The sequence below is a fragment of the Nannobrachium achirus genome, assembly GCF_963921795.1.
Source record: "Nannobrachium achirus genome assembly, contig: SCAFFOLD_278, whole genome shotgun sequence".
Lineage (NCBI taxonomy): Eukaryota > Metazoa > Chordata > Actinopteri > Myctophiformes > Myctophidae > Nannobrachium > Nannobrachium achirus.
Genome location: NW_027664790.1, coordinates 3,021 through 29,340, shown reverse-complemented (window position 1 = coordinate 29,340; position 26,320 = coordinate 3,021). Strand labels below are relative to the sequence as shown.

At 40.4% G+C, this 26,320-nt stretch overlaps 2 protein-coding genes across 2 annotated transcripts; both read right to left on the bottom strand.

The window, feature by feature from the left end:
- Positions 1–853: 853 nt before the first annotated feature.
- LOC308280793 (uncharacterized protein) lies at positions 854–10,346 on the bottom strand. Its single transcript, XM_080755111.1, has 19 exons — positions 10,325–10,346; positions 7,670–8,159; positions 7,387–7,492; positions 6,937–7,154; positions 6,454–6,585; positions 6,165–6,332; positions 5,902–6,038; positions 5,692–5,803; positions 5,527–5,607; positions 5,198–5,378; positions 4,926–5,015; positions 4,763–4,849; positions 4,157–4,217; positions 3,435–3,473; positions 3,302–3,340; positions 3,170–3,208; positions 2,895–3,082; positions 1,825–2,009; positions 854–1,469 (listed from the first exon to the last, which is right to left on the bottom strand). Exons 2-19 carry the CDS (start codon positions 8,108–8,110, stop codon positions 1,116–1,118), a joined length of 2,658 nt encoding a protein of 885 aa, XP_080611237.1. The 5' UTR covers positions 8,111–8,159; positions 10,325–10,346; the 3' UTR covers positions 854–1,115.
- A 3,894-nt stretch (positions 10,347–14,240) lies between these two features.
- Positions 14,241–25,621, bottom strand: LOC308280794 (uncharacterized protein). The gene is made up of 14 exons (XM_080755112.1): positions 25,515–25,621; positions 24,874–24,891; positions 24,413–24,546; positions 24,164–24,290; positions 23,209–23,384; positions 22,322–22,484; positions 22,028–22,111; positions 21,192–21,362; positions 20,929–21,000; positions 20,716–20,781; positions 19,902–19,961; positions 19,712–19,771; positions 18,072–18,134; positions 14,241–16,812 (listed from the first exon to the last, which is right to left on the bottom strand). Exons 2-14 carry the CDS (start codon positions 24,884–24,886, stop codon positions 16,481–16,483), a joined length of 1,521 nt encoding a protein of 506 aa, XP_080611238.1. The 5' UTR covers positions 24,887–24,891; positions 25,515–25,621; the 3' UTR covers positions 14,241–16,480.
- Between the last annotated feature and the right edge of the window lie 699 nt (positions 25,622–26,320).

The following is a 26,320-nucleotide window of genomic DNA, read 5'->3' as shown; positions in this document are numbered from 1 at the left end:
TTTTCTTTAAGATTGTTCAAATGCAAACGCCAGGGACGTGCTGGCCATTGGGAAAAGCCGGACAACGCCTCGCGTTGTGTGCTTGTAGATCGGCTGTTTTCACTAGTTTAAATCATTTTTAAAATGATAAATACAAAACAAACGGTTTCCACCCGACAACGACGAAATTTAACTCATGTAATTGGCCCACTGGCTTGTCACTGTCACAAATCTTTGAGTGGCAGCAGCGCTATAGAGAGAGAGAGAGAGAGATCTCTCTCTATAGCTCGCAATGCAATGAGGGCCTCTCCAACTCTTTTTCCCGGGCTGAATCAGGGGCCCAGCACATCCCTGGCAAACGCCAACCACACTGCTGAAGCATATACAGTATCTACAAACTACAAACTAATTAGGGTTGTGCTTGGTCTTCCACCCGAGACCCACCTTACTGATCATCACCACGAAAGCGTGGGGTGGCTCAAAGTAGCTGACAGAGTACAGCATCTTGCAATGGGCCTGGTGTACAGGATTCACTACACCTCCAAGATACCCATGTACCTGGCAAACTACTTCTTAAAGGTCAAGGATGTTCACGATCACAACACCAGAGGCAGCTCCACTAATCATCATCAACGTAGATTTAACACTAAACAAGGCTCTAACTCGTTCTCCTGCTATACCATCAACATGTGGAACGCCCTTCCACAAGCCTTAAAGGAGAGCAAATCCCTAGCCTCCTTCAAAACTGGTATGAAAAGTCACCTTCAGACAGCTGCTACGTGTGACTTGTAAATAGACTAAGCCCCCATTGCCCCCCCCGCCCTTTTTTCTCTTTTTTTCTGCCTTTGTATTTGATATTATGCTTATGAAACTGATATTATCCTAGATAAAGTACTATGTTCTATCCGTGTGTCTTTCAATGTTATATGAGATACTTAAAGTGTGGTTCCTGTGGAAAGAAGCCTCGACTTTCTAGGATCTCCTTTTAGTTGACCTTGTACCAGTGATTTGTACTGTCATGAAACTGTACTTTTTTCTATTGCAAACATCAAATACATTCTTCAATCAATCAATCAATCAATCAATCAATCATCCCTCCAAATTCTGGTGGGAAACATTCACCAAAAATAGCCGATCTATCGACTATCATCATCATCGTCATCGTCGTCTTCATTGTCGTCGTCGTCATTGTCGTCGTCATAGAGTGGAACTTCCCCTTGACTTTGATGATGAAGGAACATCCCCATAACATCTTGTATTTTTTTTTCTAAGCCTACAATCTTCTCGGCAAGAACAGCCTTGAGTCCCGGGTGCTCTTGGTCATTCAGGGCCATTTGTAGAGATGTTGTCTGATGCTTGAGATGATCGATAAGGGTGTTCATCTCTTGCTGTAGAAGATTCTTTTCTTCTGCAGCCCGGGTCCTCAGATGCAAGGCATCCACTGCACGCCTTCTCAGGGAGCTTGGGACTGGGAGATCACCCTCTTGTGTCTGTAACATTGTTAAAGTGGCACCAATAAGTAACACTATTACCGGTACTTACTAAACACAACACGCTTTTCTTCGCGAAATAGACAACAAAAAGGTAAAGGTTAATTTGTACAGCATTGTATTCCAAAGTGCTTTCTCCAGCTGGTCTACCGGGCACTCTACCCCTGATCCACTGCCAGCCCGACAATGTACACAATGTGTCACATAGGGAAGTTGTAGATTGGCTATTGTCAGCTAGGAGACTTGGTGTATGAAGTAAATACTAGATGAACTTGTAGAGAGAGCCTTGGGGGACCCAGGTCAACTAAGTACATAATGTTTAATTCATCTGAGACCAAATTTGAAATACACCCACCTCTCCATCAAGGCGCAAGTAAACATTCCAGGAGGCATCACACACTTGTTGAAACTCCAACTGGGCTGGAAAGGTGCTTGTCTGTGGTGGCCAAGGCACCCCATTATACTCGGTCATGGTCTTCCGCAGCCTGCCGTTGGAGCCCTTTATTTGTTTCGCTAGCCTGATGGCAATGCCTTGTCCATCTGGAACGGGACATCAAAAATAACAATGAAAAACATTATGTAGTGATACCTAATACTCAGTCTTGAAGTAGCTCTACAACAACTCAGCTGACATAGGTTTTAAACTTCTTTATGCATTTCCGATTGAAAAAGGAAACATCACATCCATTGTATATTTATTTTGAAATCCATGAACTTCTGTAGGGTAAACCCAGTTGCACGAGGGCTTTAAAGTTAATTGCAGTCTCCTAAACAGTGTTAGTATGATCTCAGTATGATCTCAGAATTAAAGGCATGGCCAGAATTAATCATTTGATTATACACATCACCCGTCCTAATATCTCCCTGTAAAAAACAGTCTTCTGTTTGGCGAGACCATTCATTCGTATTTCCAGTAGCCTATGGAATGAGGTCATGTCACCCGGTGTGAACAAGTTTGTCTCTGCTGAGGAGGTGAAGAACGGACATGCATTTCGAAATGCAGTTGTAAACGTGATATTGGTAAAAAGAAAGCATGTTAACAACTAAACCAGCTTCTCCATTTCTCCACAGCCATCTCTCTTATCTCTCCCTTTGGACAGAGCAACCTGCAGTCATTCACTAGTCTCGTGTGGCCAGACTGTTGCCTCCCAAAATTTGCAAATGCTTTCATCATAGTCTTTAGGACAGAAGCTCTGATCATGATAAAGGGGATGTGAAGCCTCTTCTCTACTTCTGTTTTGTTTTTACAGTCAAATTCATCCTAATCTAAATCATCAAAGCATATAGAGCTTTCTGCTTAGCAGTTTAATCATCAATAAAATGCTTGACAAGCACAATGCTGGTGTAACTAAGATAACCGTTGAGATAAGTATATATTTTATTTACACAGATAACAAAACAAAAAACCATGGCAGGATATGCTACCTGGGTATTTGCGCTTCAGAGTGAGTAGTGTCATTCTCTCTCTTGCTTCCGAGCGTGCCTGAAGTAGTAGTTCACCCCTGACTTCCTGGTCGAGGTCTTGCAAGGTAGACTGAAAAATCTTATCTGACTGGTCCCATCTCCTTTTCACACGATGTTGTCTCTCCAGCACCTGAAGACAACTTTCTATCCTAAACAAGACACATGAAACAAATGTTAATACTGTCCAATAGAGCACACGTGGCCATATTTGAAACGTTATACCTAGGCTTACTTACTGTATTTCAGCTGAAATCGATGACTCCTGGGCCTGCGATCTACATAGGGAAAGGTTAGTGTTAACAAATGTTAAAACTGTCCATTAGAGCACACATGCTCATATTTTAAATGTAATACCTAGGGTAACTTACTGTGTTTCATCGGCAATCAATGACTCCTGGGCCTGCGATCTACATAGGGAAAGGTTAGTGTTAACAAATGCTAAAAAATTTCCATTAGAGCACACATGCTCATATTTTAAATGTAATACTTAGGGTAACTTACTGTGTTTCATCGGCAATCAATGACTCCTGGGCCTGCGATCTACATAGGGAAAGGTTAGAGTTAAAGTTGTCATCTGGTGGACATACCATTTTTTAAGCGCTTAAATGAACTCACTCCCCTCCAAAGACATATATATACGTCATACCATGTTTGGCCACTGGGGGACAGTCTTCACTAATATATGACAGCAATGTGTTTGTTACCTGTGGCTGCATTGGGAATGCTGATCATGGCATTAGATCATGTAATCAGCTTTTCTGCAGACCCCCATGAGTATTTCTTCAGAATGGCTGCCATACATGTACTGTTTATGTTTGTGTGGGTTAATCTTCAAATGGATTTTTACTGGGGATGATTATATTTTACTCAAACTTCAAGGGAGCGGTCTTCGGAGACCTTTTTTTAATTTTTTTATTATGTGCTCAAAATGTTATGAAAATAATGAATTAAAAGTTTAAAAAAAAATACATGGCGGCTAATGTGAATAGGATTTCTACAATGTCTTCTGTATGAAGTTCAAATTGTGCTGGACAAAGTGACTTCAGTCTGATAACTCATGAATAATTTAAAACAATATTTTAGTATAAAATGAGTATGCAGTGTGAATGTAAATTTATCTTTGTGTTCAGGCTCTGCAAAATACCCTCCCTGTTCGATTAGAACCATCATTAACCCTTAAGAGTGGATATATATTCTCTCACACACACACGTATGCTACTTACTTGAGCTGGTTGAGCTCAATCAACTTAGTCACATAGTTCCTTTTCCACCTGGGAACACCATCTATAAAACAGACAGACATTATTCAACTCCAATAACCATGGTGGAGAAACCAAAATTGTTATTACTATAAAAATTCTTGGTTTAAATCAATATAGTATATTAAAATCACAGCGAGTGTGAAGTATGCAGTGGCGGTGCTTATGAGTTCATTTCAGAGTGTCTGGCAAAGGTTGTCTAATGTGGGATGAGGCAAAAAAAATATGCTGAAATCAAAATGTGCTTTGAGTTAAAAAATTGGAATAGGAGCTTTTCTAGTAGGTAGCAGGTGAATGAACTTTTAGAAATTTGGAATGAACTTTTAGAATTTTGGAATTGGACAATTTCCAGGTGGATTTGTTTTATTGCTGACCTTGTGTTGTGTGGTAGTCTGTATGTGTCTGTGTTTTTATTGTGGTGTATTTGTTTTTAGTAGGCACTGTATGCACATTACAACAAATTTCTGTGTAAACAGACAAACTGACTTGAACTTGAACTTGAACTTCTGTCGTAGCACCATTATTTGAATGCGATAACATTCTGCATTACTGTAATGATTACATGCAAACCTTTTGCTCTCGTCTTTGAAATTGAAAGTTGGGCGAGTTCCTTCTCCTTTTCCATCCAACCCTTTATGTCTTGTTCTGAAATACACACTTAAAGAAACAAAAAATATTCATAATCTTTCACTTAAACAAAAAGTGATATGTGCTCCGTAGAAGAAAGCTGTACCTGGTGCCTCTTTCATGATGGAAGAAATGTCCTCCTCTGCAGCACACATGACCTTCTCGGCCCTTCCCCATCTCTGATGGAGCGAAACGTCTAAAAAAGAAAATGTCAGCTTAATGGCACAATGTTAGGATGCATAGTGCATACAAAGGTTGTCGTATGCTGCGTACGACAACCTCAAACAGTACAAACAATTAATTCTAAAAACATTCCATGTGCAGAAGTTGGAAGCTGCATTAGTTAAGATTTAAAGCAAATATTGAAATGGGGCAAACCTAGATCGGCTAATTTCCTCCTTCGCCAGTGAAGTAGAGCATCGGTGAGAAGGTCTAGCCTATGGGATGGAGTCATTTCCTTTGTGACCCTTGCAAAGCGGCGAAGAAATGACCATAGCCTCTCCATGGCTTCTCCATCTGTTAGTCCAAACCCCTCCTGCCTTCTCGTGCTATACATGATCTGGGAATGACAGTCAGGTACATTACATTCACAATTTACTGTACAAAAGTATGACTACTCAAACTGCAATAGTAAAAGAAAATGGGCACTATTAATCCAGAGAGACTTAATAAGCAAGGTAATGCATCAATACAAGTTAACACATTACCTGGCACTGGAGCTTGTGTCCATATACGTGAAAGGCTGGCACAGCCAGGCTTAGACCAGTTTGTATTCCTTCTCCTCTCTTCTGATTGATTAAAATAAACAACAGTGAATACATAAATACTCATGACAACATTTACTCGTACAATAGTTTTCAGAAATGACTTACCTGCATATGAGAAGACAGAACACATGCAATGTCATAGATGACCTGGAGTTTGATGCTCTTGCCCTGGCATTTGCTCAGCAGCTCATCAATGACGTACATCGGAAAAGCCAGCCTATTGAAAACAAAATAATGTTACCCAATTGTTCAAATGTGTTCCACGATGCAAATACATTTATTTGGGAAAGATTTGGAGTTGCGAAAAGAACTAACCGTTCTCCCTGATGCATGTTCAAAAACATGACTGGAATCTCGTGTCGACAGCAAGCACCAAACACCCCAGTCACGTCCAGTTTGTCTTGCTGCTTCTTAGACCTGAGGCTGTTCCCGGCCTTAAAGTTGCTACAGTCCTGTTTAGAAAAGGAGATTTAAATATAACAACATGGAGATTTAATTATAACAACATACATTAACTCAGCCCGGAATGATGACCTCTCCCAGCTGAAAGATTGTCACAACTACTAAACTTTACTCACCTCGTTAGGTTTTGAGGCATCGGTATGGGAAACCAGGTACTGCTGAACATCTGCGTCTTTTACAAACATGATGTTCCCCTGCAACGGCTCAACCGGACTCCTCCCAGAGCTCTTTTTGCGAACAAGCCCAAAGTTGCCGTCCATAGAGATTATCATTTGTCCGTCACTCTGAAATATAAATCATAAAAGTGATTTGAAATCTGGTTCTGATGTATCATTCTCTTAAGTAAACAGTGTGAATATGAATTCTTGTCATTTCATTATATGAACATCTAGAACTAGATCTTACCTTCGGACATGCTGGACATGTTTTGCCATCATCGTAGGCTGTACATACATCAGATAATGTCTGGCGCCTGTGGTGGTGATTCCGGAACTGAGAGATGGATTCCCCAACAAGGGCCCTGTACAGCATGTTAACCTGTTAAGCAGTAAAAAAACAGTATTACTAATGCTGTAAATGACATGAGTATTTAACAGATGTTTCGGCTGGAATTCTAGAATAACAATTTTCAAAAATTGTGTACTAGGTATATATGCATTATGAATAATTTCTATAAATGCCTGCAAAATTCATTCACGTTCAGAGAAATTATATAGAAAAGAGGTAGGAAATGTGTTTTTACACTCATATCTTTGTACCAGTTAGTTGTGGAGTACAGCTGTAGTTCCTACACTTGTATAACTAGCCAGGACTAGTTTAAGAGGTTTCACAGTAAACCATAGTTCCATTGGACATTAATCGCTGGTCTAACAGACATTTGTACATTACCTCTGCAAGAGTGAGGTTGTTTTTCCATCTCAGCGTGTTGCAAAAACCCTCAACAGAGACCTGGCACTCCAACGATAAATACAGGAATAACTCAAGCAGAGCTATGGAAAACGCTGTCTGTGGTTTCTCTGGACTTGCAGGCCAGAGTCCGTACATCAAAAGGGTGCAGGGTTCTGGTTCACACTCGCATAGTGTGACACTGAAGTTGCACAGCTGGCCTACCACAGGGCAAAGGGAAAGGCAAACAGTTACTCTTGTATTCTTTACTTTTGTCAATTAAATCAGCATCAACAACAAGTGACATGATGTCACTTTCATGATAATGACATGAAAGGGTTCTATTTTTAGGAAAGGAATAACTAGACATTCACTAATAAATCCTAATATTAAATGTATTGCTTCAAAACAATTTCTATACACTATAATATGGCCTGTATGCTATAAACAAACCTGTGTTCACAACAATCTTCATGTCCCTTGTGTAGGTCCGATGGGAAACATGGTCCTCATTTAAACGTAGGCAATAATCAAGGGCAGCTCTCTCATAGTATGTTTGCTACGGAATAAGGACAAAGGACAAATAGAAAATGCAATGATCAACTTTGGATAGACAGAGACAGACAGACAGACAGACAGACAGACAGACAGACAGACAGACAGACAGACAGACAGACAGATTTGTCACACAGACTTCACATACATGTTGTAGTCTAAATCAAGAATAAATACTAACATTCCATTTCTCTGGGAGGTGTAATGAATTGATGTGTGTCGCTTCCACACAGCCTTCACAGAGGGCACAGGTGCTGCTGCATTCTAAACACCTGTGTGTAGCAACGTTGTTGCTACAAAAGGTGCAAATGTTTGTCGACGGTGATGCAGAATGAAAGGACACTTTGAGCATTGGAGTCTGTATAGACTCCCAAATGCTCAGTTCTCTACGTTTAGCCTTTCCATAGGCGGTCTCATTCGAACTGCATGTTGGGTCAACAGGTGCTTCTTCCATCTGTTCAAAAGGGGCAGTTGATGGGGCAGTCGATGGGGCAGTCGATGGGGCAGTCCCAGATGTGATGGAATGGGAACAGTGGAGAGGTGAAGAGCAGTTAGTCAAGAATGACCTTTTAGTCCCACCACCGATGGTCTTCCTTAGAATCTTTATCTTCTTTGTTGGCATGATGACTGATGACAGAATTAGATGGGAGAAAGATCTTCAGGTCAGGACTCTGCAATGAAGAAAACAAATATGACCTGAAGGACCTCCAAAGGAATGCAGTTAAGGCAATGACTGTTAATATAGACAACAATTTCATATGAGTCTTATATTCAATGTACCGTATATACAATGTAAACACTCTACATATCCATTCATAGGCAATATAAGTATATGATCATACAGTATGTCATGGTGAAAATGGTTAGCTATATTGTACCAGTATATTGATAGAATATAAATAATGTTAAGAGAATTAGGCCTATAGAACATGCAGATGTTTAGTCTTTGTCCATTGGTATTTTAAAAGATACAGTATCGTATTAGTCCTCCCTGTTCTAGCCCTAGAATGTCTCCAATGTTCGGTCGATTGACACTCAAATCTGGAGCCATAGAACGCTCCCATTGCGCGGCGGTTAGCAGCTAATCTGCGCGGCCCTAAAGTGCAGCGCGCTACTTGTGTACTCACCCAATAATGTATTCCTCAGCCTGGGAGAACGATATTGTCCTATAGTGTCATATCCATTTGAAGGTTCTGGCTGAAAACATGTACTTTGTAAAATATCACCACTTATCACGAGCCAACACGGACGATTTACACGACCGGGCGAGGGGCTCGGAATGACTGCTGGACTGAATATATCAAAATTTGGGATTGGGAAGCACAAAACGTACGGGGCACACAATTGACAGGTGCTTGTGATTGACGTGGGGTGACTAATCACACCACCTGCGTGATTGTGTGCCCCGTACTTTTGTGCTTCCAAAATAAGTTTTGATATATTCAGTCCAGCAGTCATTTCGGGCCCCTCGCCCGGTCGTGTCAGTCGTCCGTGTTGGCTCGTGATAAGTGGTGATATTTTACAAAGTACATGTTTTCAGCCAGAACTTTCAAATGGATATGACACTATAGGACAATGTCTTTCTCCCAGGCTGAGGAATTAATTATTGGGTGAGTACACAAGTAGCGCGCTGCACTTTAGTGCCGCGCAGATTCGCTGCTAACCGCCGCGCAATGGGAGCGTTCTATGGCTCCAGATTTGAGTGTCAATCGACCGAACATTGGAGACATTCTAGGGCTATCCCTGTTCATGCTTACGGCTGGACTAATAAGATGCAGTATGAATTAAAATACCAATGGACTTGGACTAGACTTCTGCACATAGTACAGGTTTAATTTAGAGGACCGTTCATATGTTCCCATCAAGTAAAAAACTGTTCTTTGTTCCCCGCACATCCAGAAATGCAGGGAACCAAAAAGTATAATTATTAATATCAACTCAAAACACACACAATGGAACACTATGGGTAGAAATTATGAATACTAGTGGAACGGGGGGCAACGGAATCAGTGAGCACTGGGTACATACGGGCGAGTGGGCACTTTGGGGTGGAGACATCTGGGCAGTAGGGACACCTGGACAACTGAACAAGTGGGCACCTAAATAAGGATTGCCCATATGTTCATAGTGCCCAGAATCCCAGATGTCCCACCATTGCTTGCATTTGAGTTTGAAACATATAGGAATGTTTTCTTGGGTGGGGAACATAGATTATTATTATCATCATTAATATTTTTAGTTTTTGGATGAGCAGGGAACATTAACGTGGGGAACATAGGGAGGACCCACCTTATAGCTACTATGACACCTGAATTCCCACACAAGAATCAATAATTTATAGCAGAGATGAGAGTAGACCTACTAAACCGTGTAAAAAAATATGCAAACTTGACTTTGGTACATTATTATCTCCCCGTTAGTAGTACAAAATGGTCAAAATGCCATGGCAGGCCTGCAATCCTTTTATGTTTTCTTTTCTTTTTTCCCCCCCTCACTTTGTTGTTTGGGTGCATTGAATGATTGCACTCAATAAGGAAAAGAAAAGAATTAAACCCATTGTTACACATATTGGTGTTGTTAATCTCAGAGTCTGGGAAGCCCAAAACGATAGTGTATGCTAGGCTAGCAGAGCAGGCACATACATGTTTGTTCGGCAAATGTTTGGTCGGCACTAATCATCACACGTTTGGCTGTGTTCGAGGCCAGCAATCACTCATTAATCAGCTTAAAATCAAGTTAAACATGTAGTCCTGTCAAATTGCAGCCATTTTACAAGTTCAGCTGTTGATTATATCTTAAAATAGAAGTGTAAATAGTTAGTCTCAGATTATCTTACCTGACGAGACGAGTGGTTAACTGCGCTCAAGAGATTTCTTTTCCTTGCAGCAGCGTCGTGGGCAGGTGGACTCAACCATTATTATTTATGGGGGTGTTAGCATACGCAAGTCAGTCCCTTGTGGGCCTAGTCCTTCTTATTATAATAGTAATAATATAATATAATATAAGAATAAGAATAATATAATAGTAATTATATAATAGTTGTTATTATAACTCTATGGCCTAGTCATACTGACAGCTTGCTGGCACCCCTTTTACTTGGTATGCTCTCCCCAGGGTGACCCGAACAAAACACGCCCCTTAATACCAGCCTAATACTGATTGTTTGATTTATTGATTTATTGATTGATTGATGGATTGATTGATTGATTGATTATTTGCATTGGAAAAGATGGGCCTACAGTTTCATGACAGTACAGATTCACTGGTACAAGGTCAACTAAAAGGAATGACCCCAAGAAAGCATTAAGCTTGTTTAAATTGAGATCCTTTTTTATTAATAACATTGAATAACATACAGATAGAACACAGTAGGCTACTATGCAGAAAGTAGCATTCAAATGACAAATATACTGCAAGAAAGAAAAGGTAAAGGTATGTACTGTAGAACTGTACACCTTTACTTTTCTTTTTTTACTTATTATTTTGTATTTATTTATTTATTATCATTTTGAACTGACCCCAACCCCCAATGGATGAGAGTCAGTCATTCTGTTCAGTCAAAATGTAATAAGAGAACTATAAAAGTAATGCTATAGAAAAATGTCCTATTTAATAGAGGTTTTGAAATACCGTATACATGAATCTTTAGAAAATTGCATTTCTACAAGCTCACAATGACTCGAGATTGTAGATTGGCTATTATCATATGCCCGAAATGTATCTATGGCTGAAATGGCTAATGTATGATTTGAAAGAATAATAGAAAACTTGCCCTGTAAGCAAGGCTTCAAAAAGCCCAAGGCTGTCCAGAACTCTAACACCCGGTGCAGTGCCACTAATCATGGCCATCCCTGATTTGTCTCAAACCATTCTTTTGTCAAATTCTTTCTCCTGCTATACAGAATCCAGTTTCTGCCCATATGGAGATCCCTGATGTCATCAATATTAAGCCCATATCTAACAGGACTACATATGGAAATGCCCATATATGGAGAAAGACAGCCCATAGGCCTATATGTGTGGCTGGTTCAGACAGGGATCTGCATGTATGGGCATAGAAGGGATTGTATATATGATGTCAGATGTGATAGACGTCATATCATTTTCACCTAACAAATAACTGAGTAAGCATGTTTGGGGACTCACAGCATATCTCCATATACAGTACATGGATCTCCATATAGACCGCCAAGACACGGCGCGACCTCGCTGAGGTCGCAAGTCACCCTGAGGCATCTTACTAGTATGTCTTAAGCAATGTGCGTGTGACATCATATTGAATCAGCAATGCAACACTGGGAGTAAAAGAGGGCACAGGGGCCATTACCTTTCAATATGGGTGATGCTTGAGTTAATTGGGACCCTGGGGGAAAAAGCCCTTCTGACTGACTGGACTAGTCCCCCTGGGCTACCTCACATATTCTCTGATATTCCTGATCATCAACTTCTGATCATCAACTTCAACTTGATCATCAACTTCCATTCTGTATGTGAGGCCTTTTTGGTTCAGCCCTGAAAGTCTGCCAAGGTGTTCAGGAACAGTGGGTAAAGGTATGAGTAGGCCCAATATTATTGAGCCCCCCTGGAGGCCCACTGTCCCAGCTGAAATGTATCTAAATGGCACGGTGGAAGTTTCCATACACACAGACTGTTACCATGCAGTTCAGTTTCATAGTGACTGTGTAGAGTCCATTCTCCATGGCTGATGAATGCTGGACCCTTGGGTCTAACCTTCCGAAATCTTGCTTTCTACACCAGAATGCTACTGTTACTGCATGTGCATTAATCATCAACCAAGCAGTGTTGTAAAGCAACTAAGTAGATTTACGTATGGGGGGTTGGGGGCAGATGAGGGACAGTGAGAAGATTGAGCTATTGAGGCTGGCACTGAGCTCCCAGATATATAACTGTGTCTGTCCCACACCTACCAACATAGATGTTCAAAAGATACAGAGGGGTGTAAACTACTGGTGAGCTATTGAGATATTTGAAGGATCAAGATGACTGGACTGGAGGGCTCTTCCATTAGCTAATTGTTGCGACCGAAGGTCACAGTTCACCATGAGAAATGTCACAGCTTGTCCACTTATAACCGGACATGAACACATTTTTACAGTCTATGAGTTTGCCACTGACACCATTCTCTGATGATGACACTGTGATGTCCGGCACATCTTGTCAATGTATCTGTGTATCTAAGAATGTAGCGCCTGGCACTGTGGTTCCCTTGACACATCAATGTGACATCACAAGTGATATCACAGGTGACATCACCTATGTAAAAGTCCATATATGGGTGTTCCCAGAATCCCATCTATGCCCATATATGAAGATCCCTGATGTCATCGATATATATCACTGGCCAGATGGCCAATGGCCCATATCTGTGTGGCTGGTTCAGAAAGGGATCTCTGTGTATGGGCCTAACAGATATTATATGTTGTGATGTCATGGGGACCACTCTAACAGAATCCCTTTCATGCCCATATATGGAGATCCCTGATGTCATCAACATTAAGCCCATATCTAACAGGACTTCATATGGGAATGCCCATATATGGAGGAAGACAGCCCATATCTGTGTATGGTTCAGACAGGGATCTTCATGTATGGGCATAAAGGGGATGTACTATATACAGTACATGGATCTCCATATATGGGTAACTGTTCTGATATACATCACTGGCCAGATGGCCAAGAATTAGGGTGAGGTTGCATGTCGCCCTGAGGCGTCTTACTAGTAAAAGAGCTTCTGACAGAATAGCCTTTCACAAGTAATATGAATACATCCATCGTCCAAGAATGGCTATATGGAGAGACCATACAGTATATGAGGAGAATGTACTATGAACGGTGAGTATACTAAGCACATCTACAACATAGCAACACTTCAACAGTAAAAGATTAACAGCTAAAATGTGAGCAGTCGTCTGTTATGGTTCCATCCACTATTTATTCGCCGCATAAACAAAAATTATGAGATTTAGCCTCTCCCACCCAAAACTTATATTTTGTTTTTTGATTGATTTAGTCCACAATCCAAGTTAAAGATATGATAAAGGCCCATTTGATTACCTCCATCATTTAGAAACCCACTCAAGGACCACTAGTCTCGGGAACACTGGTCGAGAACCATTGTCCCTTTTTCTCTCTTCAGACCTTCAGAATTGCTGGTCCAGCCAAGTGTATAGTTCATGTGTGGCATGCGGTTTGTCTCCTATTAAGAAATGCTGGCCATTTAACATTGATCAGCATGTGATTCTGCATTCAGCAATACATCCATATGAAATCCGGCTATTTGCATGCTTGACCATGTACATTTTAAAGTTTCCATTGCACATAACTTATGATCACGGTGTGCCACACTGTACAGCGTGTCAAAAAATGACAATATCAGATCAACATCTGAAAATCCATTTGACACTACGGTTTCCTCATGTGTGCAATGCAAATATCTTTATAGGAATATTTATATAGTTATGCTTAATGTGTTACTCAATCATATGTTACTCATTACCACATTCTGTATACTACAAACCTTCATCCTCACCATTGACAATGCATTGTTTAAATCCTGGCAAAATTATCTCATAAATCCATTTTGGAGAACATTTATGTATCATTAATAATCCACATTTTTAAATGTCCAACAAACTCTTCCAAAATAGTTCACTTTATTTATACTTTAACAATTGTTTTAACAATTAGTGTAAAACAAACATTGTAAATTATACAACATAATCCAAGCACAGGGAAATGAATACAATTGAAATATGCCACACACAAATTAAATCAAAACCTACATAAACAATGTTCTGTTGCATATGTGCTTCCTGAAAGAAAACTCCAGTGGAGCTAACCCACTCGGGGGGAAAACTAAATTATTTCAAGTTGTTAACATGTAACACAATAACATGTGAGCTTCTTGGCCAAGATAACTTATTTTCTTGCTCGTCCTTCCAAAAGTTAGGATTTGCTAGATTGATGCCACATTTACACTACATGACTCAACCTATCTACACATGGTGTTTTTTTTTTTTTTTTTTTTAATCTATTGAGAAACTCAAACCGGTGGCCGACCTCTAATAAAAAAAAAAAGAAAACATTTACATTGCAAAGGCAGTATAATACTGTATCAGTATTGGTTGCGACCGTCAGGTCGCAGTTTAGTATGAAAACCTCCACCGGCCGTCCGTCTCTGAGTCACACGTGTGACGTGACATCATCAGCTGTGGACTCTGTGATGTCACGTCACACGGGCAGCCAAGCGACCGTCAGGTCACGCTGTGACCTGACGGTCGCTTATCTCCCGATTTGGGAGTCTTACTGGTATAGTCCCATGTGACTTCACATTACTAGGTAGACAGAAGGGAAAAGAGTGACACTAAAGTGTAATTTATCTCCAAAAATCCAAATATGGGTTGTTAAGTTTGGAGAATCCTTTAAACAATGTTCTGACGCGTATGTGCTTCCTGACATTCTACAGTAAAGAAGACCTCGGTGGAGCCAACACGCAGAAGGGGGGGAAACAAAATTATTCCAGCTTTCAAGTAGTTAAATAACATGTGGGCTTCTTGGCCAAGAAAAAAATAAAAAATAAATAAAACAGTAATTCCAAAGGCGACGTTAATATAATACTGATTCAGTATTGGTCTAGGCCCAGTTGACATTAACATTACTAGGTAGACAGAAGAAGATAGTATAATTTATCTTCACAAATCCCAATAAGGGTTATCAAGTTTGGACAAGTGTGTTCCAATCAGGGTTCACTAATTAAATGTTTGCCAATATAAAACATACATGCTACCCTCTGCAGAGTAATTTGAGGCTTAATTAACACAATCTCGTAGTAGACACTTATCTTACATACAATATCCCATTACCCCTTTTGAACATCAAAAAATAAAATAAAGACTTAATGTCTTAAAATGTGTCAACATGTTGAGATCAAATGAGAAAATAAAACAAATTGAATGTAACGTGTTCTAAACATAACACAACAACCACTCAGCATGATAAAATCTGCTAAAAACGTTGGACAACCTGCAGTTAACGGTGTCATTCAAAATTGAGGTATAAAACATATCCAATTAAACATTTCTTAAATTCCTTTGCAGTATTTTTCAACCCTATAAAGCCCATGTTTTCAGTGGCATTGCCTAAATTATATTCCACATTATGCTGAAAATACAAGAATTTAAGCAAATTCACCATAGTGTAATGGTGTAATATTTTTTAAGGCCATCTTGCATCGTTGCTGAAGGCAACTTTATTCCCTCACTTATTGTATCAACAATAAACAACAATTGTATCACTATTATTTCAAAATACAGACTTATTATATGACAGATCACAAAGAGACAGCAAAGATCAGTCTGATCACAACAACCAGTCTTGCTGAATATTATTTTAACTGTCTTTAGGAAATTGGTTGATGTACTAGCTATTATGCCAGCTATTGTCTGTACCTGGCTCAAAGATGGACAGAATGCCCAAGAGTTTTCAGTCCAACAGTGTGTCTCTTCTCACACACAACAAGTGTCTCAAACATGAATAAGAGTCTCACAGTCGATAAGAGGAAGGCCTCAAAGGAACAATCGCATCCAGACCAAACCCAGTTCTTGCAGTTCTTTTGAAAACAAACGTTTCAATCTTCTAATAGAAGCACTGTTCACTGGTGCACAGAGGCCTGGGATGAGAGGAAAGTATATTGGGAAGAGGAGCAGCGGCCAAGGGCTTATGGGGCTGTGTAGAACTCAGAATACTTGTCAAACCTCTCCATCTACAGCTAACTCTGTCCTGCCTCATTTTTGCATTCAGACCAGGTTCAAACATGTCTCTGACCCCTCTGAGGCAGCAGATGTAGAATCCAACCATCAATTCCTGGCTCAACAAGCAGGACACTCACTGCTTGATCTCCGTAGTCTACCAGGAATCCATTTTATCCTAATTGTAATGGTCAGTAAAGCAATTGTTAAACTGACAGAGGATATTAGTTGTCAGGCTGGCACCGTTTGCATAGGTTTTTCTTGAACCCACACGCTAGGTGTCCCCACAACTTGCACTTGGTGCACTCTCGCCAAGGAACATATCTCTCGTCAGAATTCAGCTTCTCGTCTTCATAATGGCCATGACAGATGATGCAGAGTAAATAGCCTGGCTCTTTCTTCGAAGGACCCTGCTTTGGCTCTTTCTTCAAAGGACCCTGCATCAGCTCCTCTTTCTTCGAAGGACCCTGCTTCCGCTCTTTCTTCGAAGGATGCTGCCTCGTCTCTTTCTTCGAAGGACGCTGCTTAGGCTCTTTCTCCGAAAAAGGCTGCCTCCCTGGAAAAAAGAATGATGATCAGACTCTGCAGTGGAAAATTGCAGCTGAGAGACAACCATTACACCTGTACACGTTGGGCACCGGCCTACTCGGGAAAGATGTAAGGTGGGATCAATGCCACCCCACCAGGCACTGCAATCCCTCAGTAGTCTTTTAAGTGTGTGGCGAATTTGAAGTGTGTGTGTGGGTGCGTGTGCGTGCGTGTGTGTGTGGGGTGGTGGTCCGTACATACAGTATGTACGGAATAAGGCTGTTGCGTTTTCTAATCAAACAGAGAGTCGAAATTGTTGTTTGATTCAGTGAAATCACAACCCAAATCGCGATTCACTTCCATGTATGTGCATGTCCAATTGCACGTCCGAATCACAAGGCTTTGTCATGTTTTTTCTGTGCATCCGGTGCATGAATGCTTCCGACAGGGAGAGAAAAAAGACAGGGGACAGACACACACACATCGACCGCAGACAGGAGTTCACTCACAGTCATATTAAGTCATATTAATAGTCATATAGCTCTCAGTGCTGTAAAAGGAGGCATTTAAGAATAGTCTATCCTATATCATATCGAAAATCGAATCATGACCTTTTAATCGAAAGTGGAAGGGAATCGTGGATTATGCATATCGCAACAGCCCTAGTAAGGACGTACGTACGTACTTGTACAAGCTACAAGTACTTGGGTGTGGAAATGGACAATAAACTGGACTCGACTGGGAATACAGATGTCCTGTACAAGAAGGGCCAGAGCCGGCTTTACTTTCTGAGGAGGCTCAGCTCTTTTGGTGTGTGTAGGACTCTGCTGAACATGTTATATCAATCAGTGGTGGCCAGCGCAGTGCTCTATGCAGTGGTATGTTGGGGGGGCAGTATCAAGGAGGGCGACAGGAAGAGGCTGAATAGGCTTATCAAGAAAGCGGGTTCTGTCCACGGTACCACCTTGGATACTGTGGAGGAGGTGGCCAATAACAGGATCAGGACTAAACTCCTGGCCATCATGGACAACCCCTCTCACCCCCTACATGACGCTGTGAAAGGGCAAAAAAGCTCCTTTAGCAACAGACTGTTACATCCAAGTTGCAAAAACGAGCGCTATAGGAGATCTTTTTTGCCCACAGCAATAAGACTGTACAACTCCTCATCTGGTTGGCTTGACCAGGCCATTTAGGATGGGGGATGTGAGATTTTGTATTCAGTTAATTGAAATTATGCAAACGTTTGGTTAAGTATAATAAAACAAAATTGACTATTTGAATACTTACTCTTTACAGCTGGCTGCACAACTACAGTAGAAGTGTCCATATAAGCTGTGGAACAATTCCCATCTGGAAAGAGAAAGATTAGATCACTACATCTGACAACCAAAAACATTACACTACTATACCTAGTCCAGAAAGTAAAGTTTTGCATGTCCTATTGTACGTTGTCAGTGTGTGACATTGCAAAGCTGTGACACTGATAATTCAGCTGCTGTTAGCAGCTGAATTATGCGTGGGGGGGTTAGTCCCTGCATGCTTGTGTCTCATGCTATAAAAACAGTAGCGGAGCCTTATGGCTCCACAAGGCTATTTCTATTGGCCTCTATTGTTCACAATATATGTAAATGAAATGTTATCTGCTTGCAAACGTAACCTGTTCCTGTTCGCAGATGACTCGACTCTACTCGTCTCAGACAGGGATAGTATGCAGGTTGAAAAGACCCTTAGCTCTGACTCTGAACAAAATAAGATCTGCTCTGGGCTCAATGACAACAAATTATTAATACACATGAGCACACGTACGACTAACGGATGAGATCATTCAGCCCCTGTATGACTATGGAGTCCACGTATGGCATTGCACCACACCTAAGGCCCTAAAAACAAGAGTCCTAGCATCTTAAAAAATAATAATTATGGTCCTTATCGTGTTCCCCTCACCGCTATTCAAGCTTATGGTTGTTCAAAAGTAGATGACAGAGTACAGCATCTTGCAAAGGGCCTGGTGTACAAGATACACTACACCACTAAAGCCCTATTTACACTGGCAGCCAAATCCAGCCTGAATCAACCCTGAATCAGATTTGAGTCACATCCAGAGTGGAATGGGATTTGTTTAAATAAGTCTAAAAAGGGAGTCTTACCGGTTTAAATCAGTCTAAAAATGCAGACATTACAAACTGGGGGAATTGCATCTTGATTTACAAGAGTGCAAGGAGTGTAATAAAAAAAAAAAAAGATTTCAGCATAAGTAGTGCTACAGATTACTACGGTAATCAAAGCAGATATGTCTAGGCATGGCGGCTTAGGGTTGACATTGGTAATATCAGTCTGAACACAGAGATCTGATATGGTCACTTGCAAATGTGGTGTGAAGAGTCGGGCCAAAGGATCGCATTTGAGAAATAATACCGATTTAGGCTGGATTAAAAAATGGGACGTCAAGGATGTTCAATTACAACACTAGAGGCAGCGCCACAAATCACGTTCAACCCAGATTCAGCTCAAACAAGAATTCTCCTGCTATACCACACAAATTTGGAATTCCCTATATTCCTTTAAAATCGATCTGAAAAAACACCTACAGACGGCTGCCACTCGTCAAAATAAGCCTTGCCTAACCGTACCCTTCCCTTGACCAGTTTTATTTTTTAATTTATTATGTTTTTTCTGATGACAGCTTCTACATAGTACTGTGTTCTGTCTGTCTGCCATTCAAAGGTATTCGAATAAAAACTAAAGAGAAGGATCTCAATGAAAATAAGCTGCAGCTTTCCTAATCTTATCCTTTAAGTTGACCTTGTACCAGTTAACTGTAGTCATGAAACTGTACCTTTTCTCAATCAATCAAAAGGCTTACTTTGTAATGCTTACAAACCAGCAGAGGGCTGCTAAGGTTCAAGTGGTTAAAGAAGTAAACATACCATCAACGATGGCCTCCAGAATTTCCATTGCACTCTGACCCTCTGTATTACTGGTTGGCCCTATTCAAGACAACAAAACCATTACAAGTTAGTAAGTCCAAGTGATGCATTCACAGACTTCAAAGACTATTTTTGTCCTAAAATAGATACCAGCAGAGGGCTGCTAAGGTTCAAGTGGAAGTAAACATACCATCAACGATGGCCTCCAGAATTTCCATTGCACTCTGACCCTCTGTATTACTGGTTGGCCCTATTCATGACAACAAAACCATTACAAGTTAGTAAGTCCAAGTCCAAGTGATGTATTCACAGACTTCAAAGACTATTTTTGTCCTAAAATAGATATAGTATTCATATCAGATTTTCAGACAACCAAAGGGCATTGCAGAAGCAAGATTGTTGTATCAAAGCACTTATATTGATGGTTAACATAAGTTGAACTTGAAAATAATTTATACATGGGCTAACGCAGGGGTCTTCAACATTTTCAGGCCAGGGACCCCTTAGTTGAGAGAGAGATGAAGCAAGGACCCCCACAACCTTTTCATAGATTCCATATACAGTAGTTTCATCGTTTGACAGCACAATCATCACATTATTTTGGATTCATGTCTATTTGTGTTTTCAAATATTTAACCACTTGAGCCGTTATTACCTAATAAACTTGACCTTTTACTCTGTACTTAGTCTTCTCTTTTTACCACTCTACCACGCGCGAGGCGTTGTGAGCTTGTAGATCTGCAGTTCTCAGAATATGGACACTAGGGTTCAAGTTGTTAATATGAGGCGTTGTGAGCTTGTAGATCTGCAGTTCTCAGAATATGGACACTAGGGTTCAAGTTGTTAATATAAAAAGGATTGGAAGATTTGGAGGACCCTCTGTAGTAACTCTGAGGACCCCCTTGGGGTCCCGGACACCCTGTTGAAGACCCCTGGGCTAACGGGTTACCAGAATGAATTTGACCAAGTATATTCATGATAAATGACCCCATTTGAAGACCTACCAGCAACAGTTTTCAAGTTCAACACCACCTCACTGGTTGATGGGTCAACTTGCTCCACAGCACTATCTGTTAAGAAAGGTCATACAGTTTTCATCACTGCAAAAACGAGCTGAGAATGCACAAACAAGTTAACTGTCACAGCATAAACAAATATGCAAGTCTGCAGACAAAAGTTCATCTTACAGACAAATAATGCCATTCTTTACAACTGACCTTCAACAGTGGTGGCCACTGCCATAGAGGTAGAATCCTCTAACAGGGGGACTGGCACCTCAAGATGTTCCACTGGAAATAAATGGCAGACATTTTTCATCACTGCAATGCAGAGCCATTTCTGATAGACACAAACAAACTGGCACACCACATACACACTTTCAAGTAGCATTTGGCCGATGATAAACACATTGTGTACCCAGGTGCGCTGGAGAGAAGGAAAAAAGTATGACAAAATTGGTCCAAATCTCAAAATCACTTACTTATTTCAAAGGACAACTGCTCTGCTGCTTGAAGGATTTTTTGCAGTTGATTCCTTCCAAAACGAGAAGGCTTCTTAAGAACGAGGCCATCAGGCATTCCAGTGACTCTGATCAGGACCTTTTGGTCCTTCAGAGACTGGTATGGCATATTCCCTTGGCCTCCTGCCTCCCCTAAAATGACACATCAACATTTTTTATACATACTGTACACAAAGTATGTCGTAAAACTCATACGAATGGAAAACTACAATACTGTTAACTTCAACATGAGAATGAAGATGGTGATGCACCTATTGTCCAATCTGTTTCAAATAAGTTCAAGAGTCGAGCAGTCCTTCAAGACACAAGGGTCTCATGTACATGTAGGTAGGTACCATAATGTCTCAGAGGTGGGCTGTGGTCAGTTCATAAAATCAGCCTACCAGTGACATAGATAGGCAGGTTTTGTCATTTCAAACAAGATTTCCAAATATTTAAATTTACCTGATGAAGTTATGAATGACAAGCGTTTTCCCAATAATATAATTGCATGTTTTCTCTTACGCACCCGTCGGTGGAAGTGTGAAAGGTTTGTTTCTCTACTTTTTGTTGATGCAAGAACAATGTCCTTTATTTCTATTTTCTATTCGATCATGTCACTAGTAGGCAAGTTTCTTAACTGTCCAACCCCCCCCCCCCCCCCCCCAGAGTCATTAGATAGAAATGAAGAAAGGATGAAATTGTGTGGTCCCTTAACTCTACCATACAGATTGTTTAAAATAAGTGTAACATTAAATGAAGCACAACTAATTGGTTAGTATTAATGATGTATTTGTTATCATTAGTTTAAAATTTACTGTATTTTTGGTTGAAGAGATCCTGGACTCTCTTCACTATTTCACCTGGTCTGTCTTTGGTGGAGGACACCCCACTCGAGTTAGCTGCAAATGTAAAGAAAATACAAAAATAATAACACACACACACACACACACACACACACACACACACACACACACACACACACACACACACACACACACACACACACACACACACACACACACACACACACACACACACACACACACACACACACACACACACACACACGACAAGTTTGGGTGCATCAGTGTGGATGTGTTAGTATAAACCTTGAAAATGACAAGCAAACTTCTCGCTTGCTTTGGTCTTCGATAGGTACTCCTCGGCTCCCTTGCTGCAGTATTCATAGACCACCACCGGCTTTGTGTCTGCCTGTTTGCGGTCATATGCCATAGCAGAGGCCTCAACGCCTAACTCTTCCAGAGAGTCCACCTTTAATCACATTCAAATAGATTCACAAATCAGCATGAAATAAACCATAACAGGGTTTGAGAAAATGTCTTCAACTAACATGTAGAGATTCATATTGAGAGAGGTATTAGACAGGTTAATGAGAACTTTAGGCTATGTTTGAAATCACTCCTCGTTTCCTTTATAATATATTGTTTAAATGTGCTTGCTGTCCTTAAAAATAAAAACAATTACAACAGTAAAATGAGGGGAGGAATTCATAAGTGAACAGAATACATGATTTCAAACACAGCTTTAGAAAAAAATATATTAGATAATCAAAGATTATAAAATGATGTAAAAATTACGATTTAGTTGAATTTGTATTGATTCGGGTCTAGAGCTTTGTACTAGACAACACTTGTTAAGTGCATACGCAAACAATTCAACCTAAAATGTAAATAATTTGCAAATCACGTCAGTTCAATCAAAGTGTGCCCATTCGCTTTTTGAGATATTCTAAAGATGCTGTAGGGACTAAATTATTATTTAATTATTAAATACATAACAGAATCACAGATACAAGGCAAAGAGGTTGGGCCGTTCAAAAAACATCATCATTGCTGACGGGTGGAAACATTGTCCAGATTGGACAAGGAATGGAAAAAAATAAGCTGTGTTCCATCAACAACTATATGTGACTGACTGGCTTCAGGATTGGTTTTCAAAGCAGAGCCTACTCAAATAATTTAGGCAGAATACAAACATCTATCTGGAACTGCCTCAGGTGCCGCCGCTTCTTCCACGCCCTCTGCTCCTGGGTGAGGGGCTTCATTTTGTCTGCAGCCTCCACAGCAGCGGCCTCTGCACGGTATGCAGCTTTCTGCTCATCATTTAGTGATGACCATTTGGTGTTTATGTTCCTCAGAGAGTCGTTATTGCCTGATAATGTGGGAGAAGGGAGGGTAAATGACAGACAGAAACATAACAATAAAGTCTGAATAGTTATTTTGAATGTAGATAAGATAACTGAAAAATACACATTTACTAGGAGCAGATACATAACTGTCAACCTGACTATAATGAACAAAGGGCAACAGAACAGGGCTGGGCAATAAAGTTGGGTTAGGAAAACACAATTTCTTCCAGAAAATTTGCAAATCTCGCTAATCCCCCCTTTATATTTCACACTTTATAGTCTAAAAGTGACAAATCTTGCACAGATGTAGCCCAGGGTATGCTCTAATGATTTAGCTAGGGTACCCGAGTCGGCGGCCTTCGGGGTCACCACAGCGGCTAAATCAAGTTTGGCTCCCATCGACTTTCAGGAAAATACCCAGAAAAAAGATCTGCTTTAAGTAGGATGTGCAAGCATTTGTTTTGCACAAAAATAATTCCTTGGGCTATAAATGGCCCAAGAAAATGGGTATTTTCCTCCTGTATAGAAAGTCAATGGGAGCCCAACTTGATTTGGCCGCTGTGGGTCGCCGACTCGGGGGCCCTAGCTAAAGACTTTGATTGGTGCAGGGGAGTATGGACCAGATTGTAAATACCATCATTAATCTATTTCACTGCAGATTAGGATATTATCCCTAATCTTTAAATTCAACAAATTCTTTCAATGGACAAAAATCTTGTTTTATTTGATGGCCTTCCTGCCCTGGCATGGTTTGCAATATGCTGCAATACACCCGAGTCAGACACTAGACGTATTCTCTCACCGTTGCCATGTAACTGTTGTGCACAAAACAGGTTATATCCTGTCAGCGCCCTGGTTCTCATCTTTGCTTTTTTGGTGGGCTTGGATGTAGAGGGATTTAGATCCCTCTTGTGATTCCCAATCCAATTCTACAAAGACAGAAACAGACATCAAGACAGTTAATATTATAAACAGACATCAAGACAGTTAATATTACAAGGTAATAATAAAATGGCATATGTATTTACATTCAAAATCAAAGTAAACTTACTTTAACGATAGCCGGTTCAAGCCCGGTGGCTTCAGCCGCTGTAATCACGAGAGGCGAGGAGGTTGAAGTCATTCCTCCACTGAAGGAGGACATCAGTACCTCCCTCTGCTCAGCAGAAATGTGAGCTCTTTTCCCTAATGGAATAGTAAAAACAAAGCAAATCAGTAATGGAAAATAAATGTATATCCTATAGATGACTGGGGTCCCACAGATGTTCCTTTCCTTCCCTCTCTTTACACCAAATAGCTTCAATGAAAATTGATCTGTGAGCCTGTACGTATATGCTATTGACATTCAAATGCAGATTTTCACATAATGACTTGAACAGAATGGGGGGAAGCCAAGATTAAAATGTAACATGCAATAAAACTATAATGTAATGCTTATCCATTTACACACTTGACAATGACATTCTAAATGGGTTCATCAACTCTTGTAGTGTCAGTAGCTGAGGAGCTTACCCTTTTCTTCCATTGGGCCTAAAACAGAAAATAGAGATACTCAGATTACATGCTTCAAATGGTATTGAACATTCTAGTCTTTTTCATGAATACGTGGAGATTAAAAGTTGAAATAAAACAAAATGGACATGTAAGGGTCCATTTGGTTTCATTTTAGACTCTCAAAGAGTCAAGGATTTAGAATTGTCAATTTGGTTACCAATTCTCCATCATTTAGCTGGGGATCAACTGAAAAACACTTAATACTGATGTGGGAAGTAAGCAAGTCTATCAACAAGTATCAACAAGGTTTGTGAACCATGCAAATAAACAATAAGAACTTTTTTTAATACACTTCATAGCGTGATTTCCCCAACATAGCCAATGGGTAAATGTAAAACTGACGAAAAATACCTAGGTGAAGAGAGGTATTTATCTGTAAAAAAAAGGTTAACTTAATGCTAACCTGCTAATAAAACTCGTGTTTGTTTACTCATCAAAGCCATACACACTTAACCAACATCATGAGTGGGCCAAGGCCTACTTAATTTTCCAAAGGGGACTACTACTAGCACTAATGTAACCTTAATAAAGTTTGGTAAAAACTTCCATCTTACATTCATAGATGTAGATTAAACTACATCAAACAATTTTAGTCTTACCTGTGGTGAAGTATGCGATCAGTAATCAATGACAAGAAAGAAGAAACTCTGCATTAACGCCCGGTTAACGCACACTCAAAACAAACACAGCTGAACGTAAAATCAGCTGCTCACAAAAGCACGTGAAGGGGGTGTGTTCCCGGTCACGTGATACCCCGTTGCATTTCGGGAAATGGAGTGTTTTCTTCACCACAGTACCCTTGACTAGTACAGTAGCTACAGATTAATATAGTTTACTGTACGACGCGTCGTTGTGGGCACCGGGAGATCGACGCGTTGGCAGTTTTGGCACGTCGTGGGCATCAAGCACTGAAGCTGATTGAGCTGACCAACATTAGGCTATATAATATAATTAGGTTATTATTATTATTATTATTATTATTACCCTTATAGTACATAAGAATAAATAAGAGACAGTGACAGGATTGTGAACGGGACTGTGGCGTTAAAGTACACATTTCCCACTGGAAATGTTATCATGACACGGTGCACTATCATGCAGACAAACAATATAAGGCAAAATGTAGGCCTATTACAATATGGTAAAATACTGGATATTCCATGAGAATTAAAGTTATTAAGCCTAACCTATAATTACGATCAACCGTTAACTAACACTAAAGTAGGCCTACGATTTGTTGCTTCATAATGGTTTGGAATGACATTAAAACCAATAAAACAAAAATTTGAAAAGCAAACTAGGTGGGAATCGAACACGGGACTACAATTCAGCAGCCAAGCACTCTAGCAGCCAGAGCTATCAAACAGGCTCGTTGACCTTAGGAGATGTCAGTATAACAAATAGC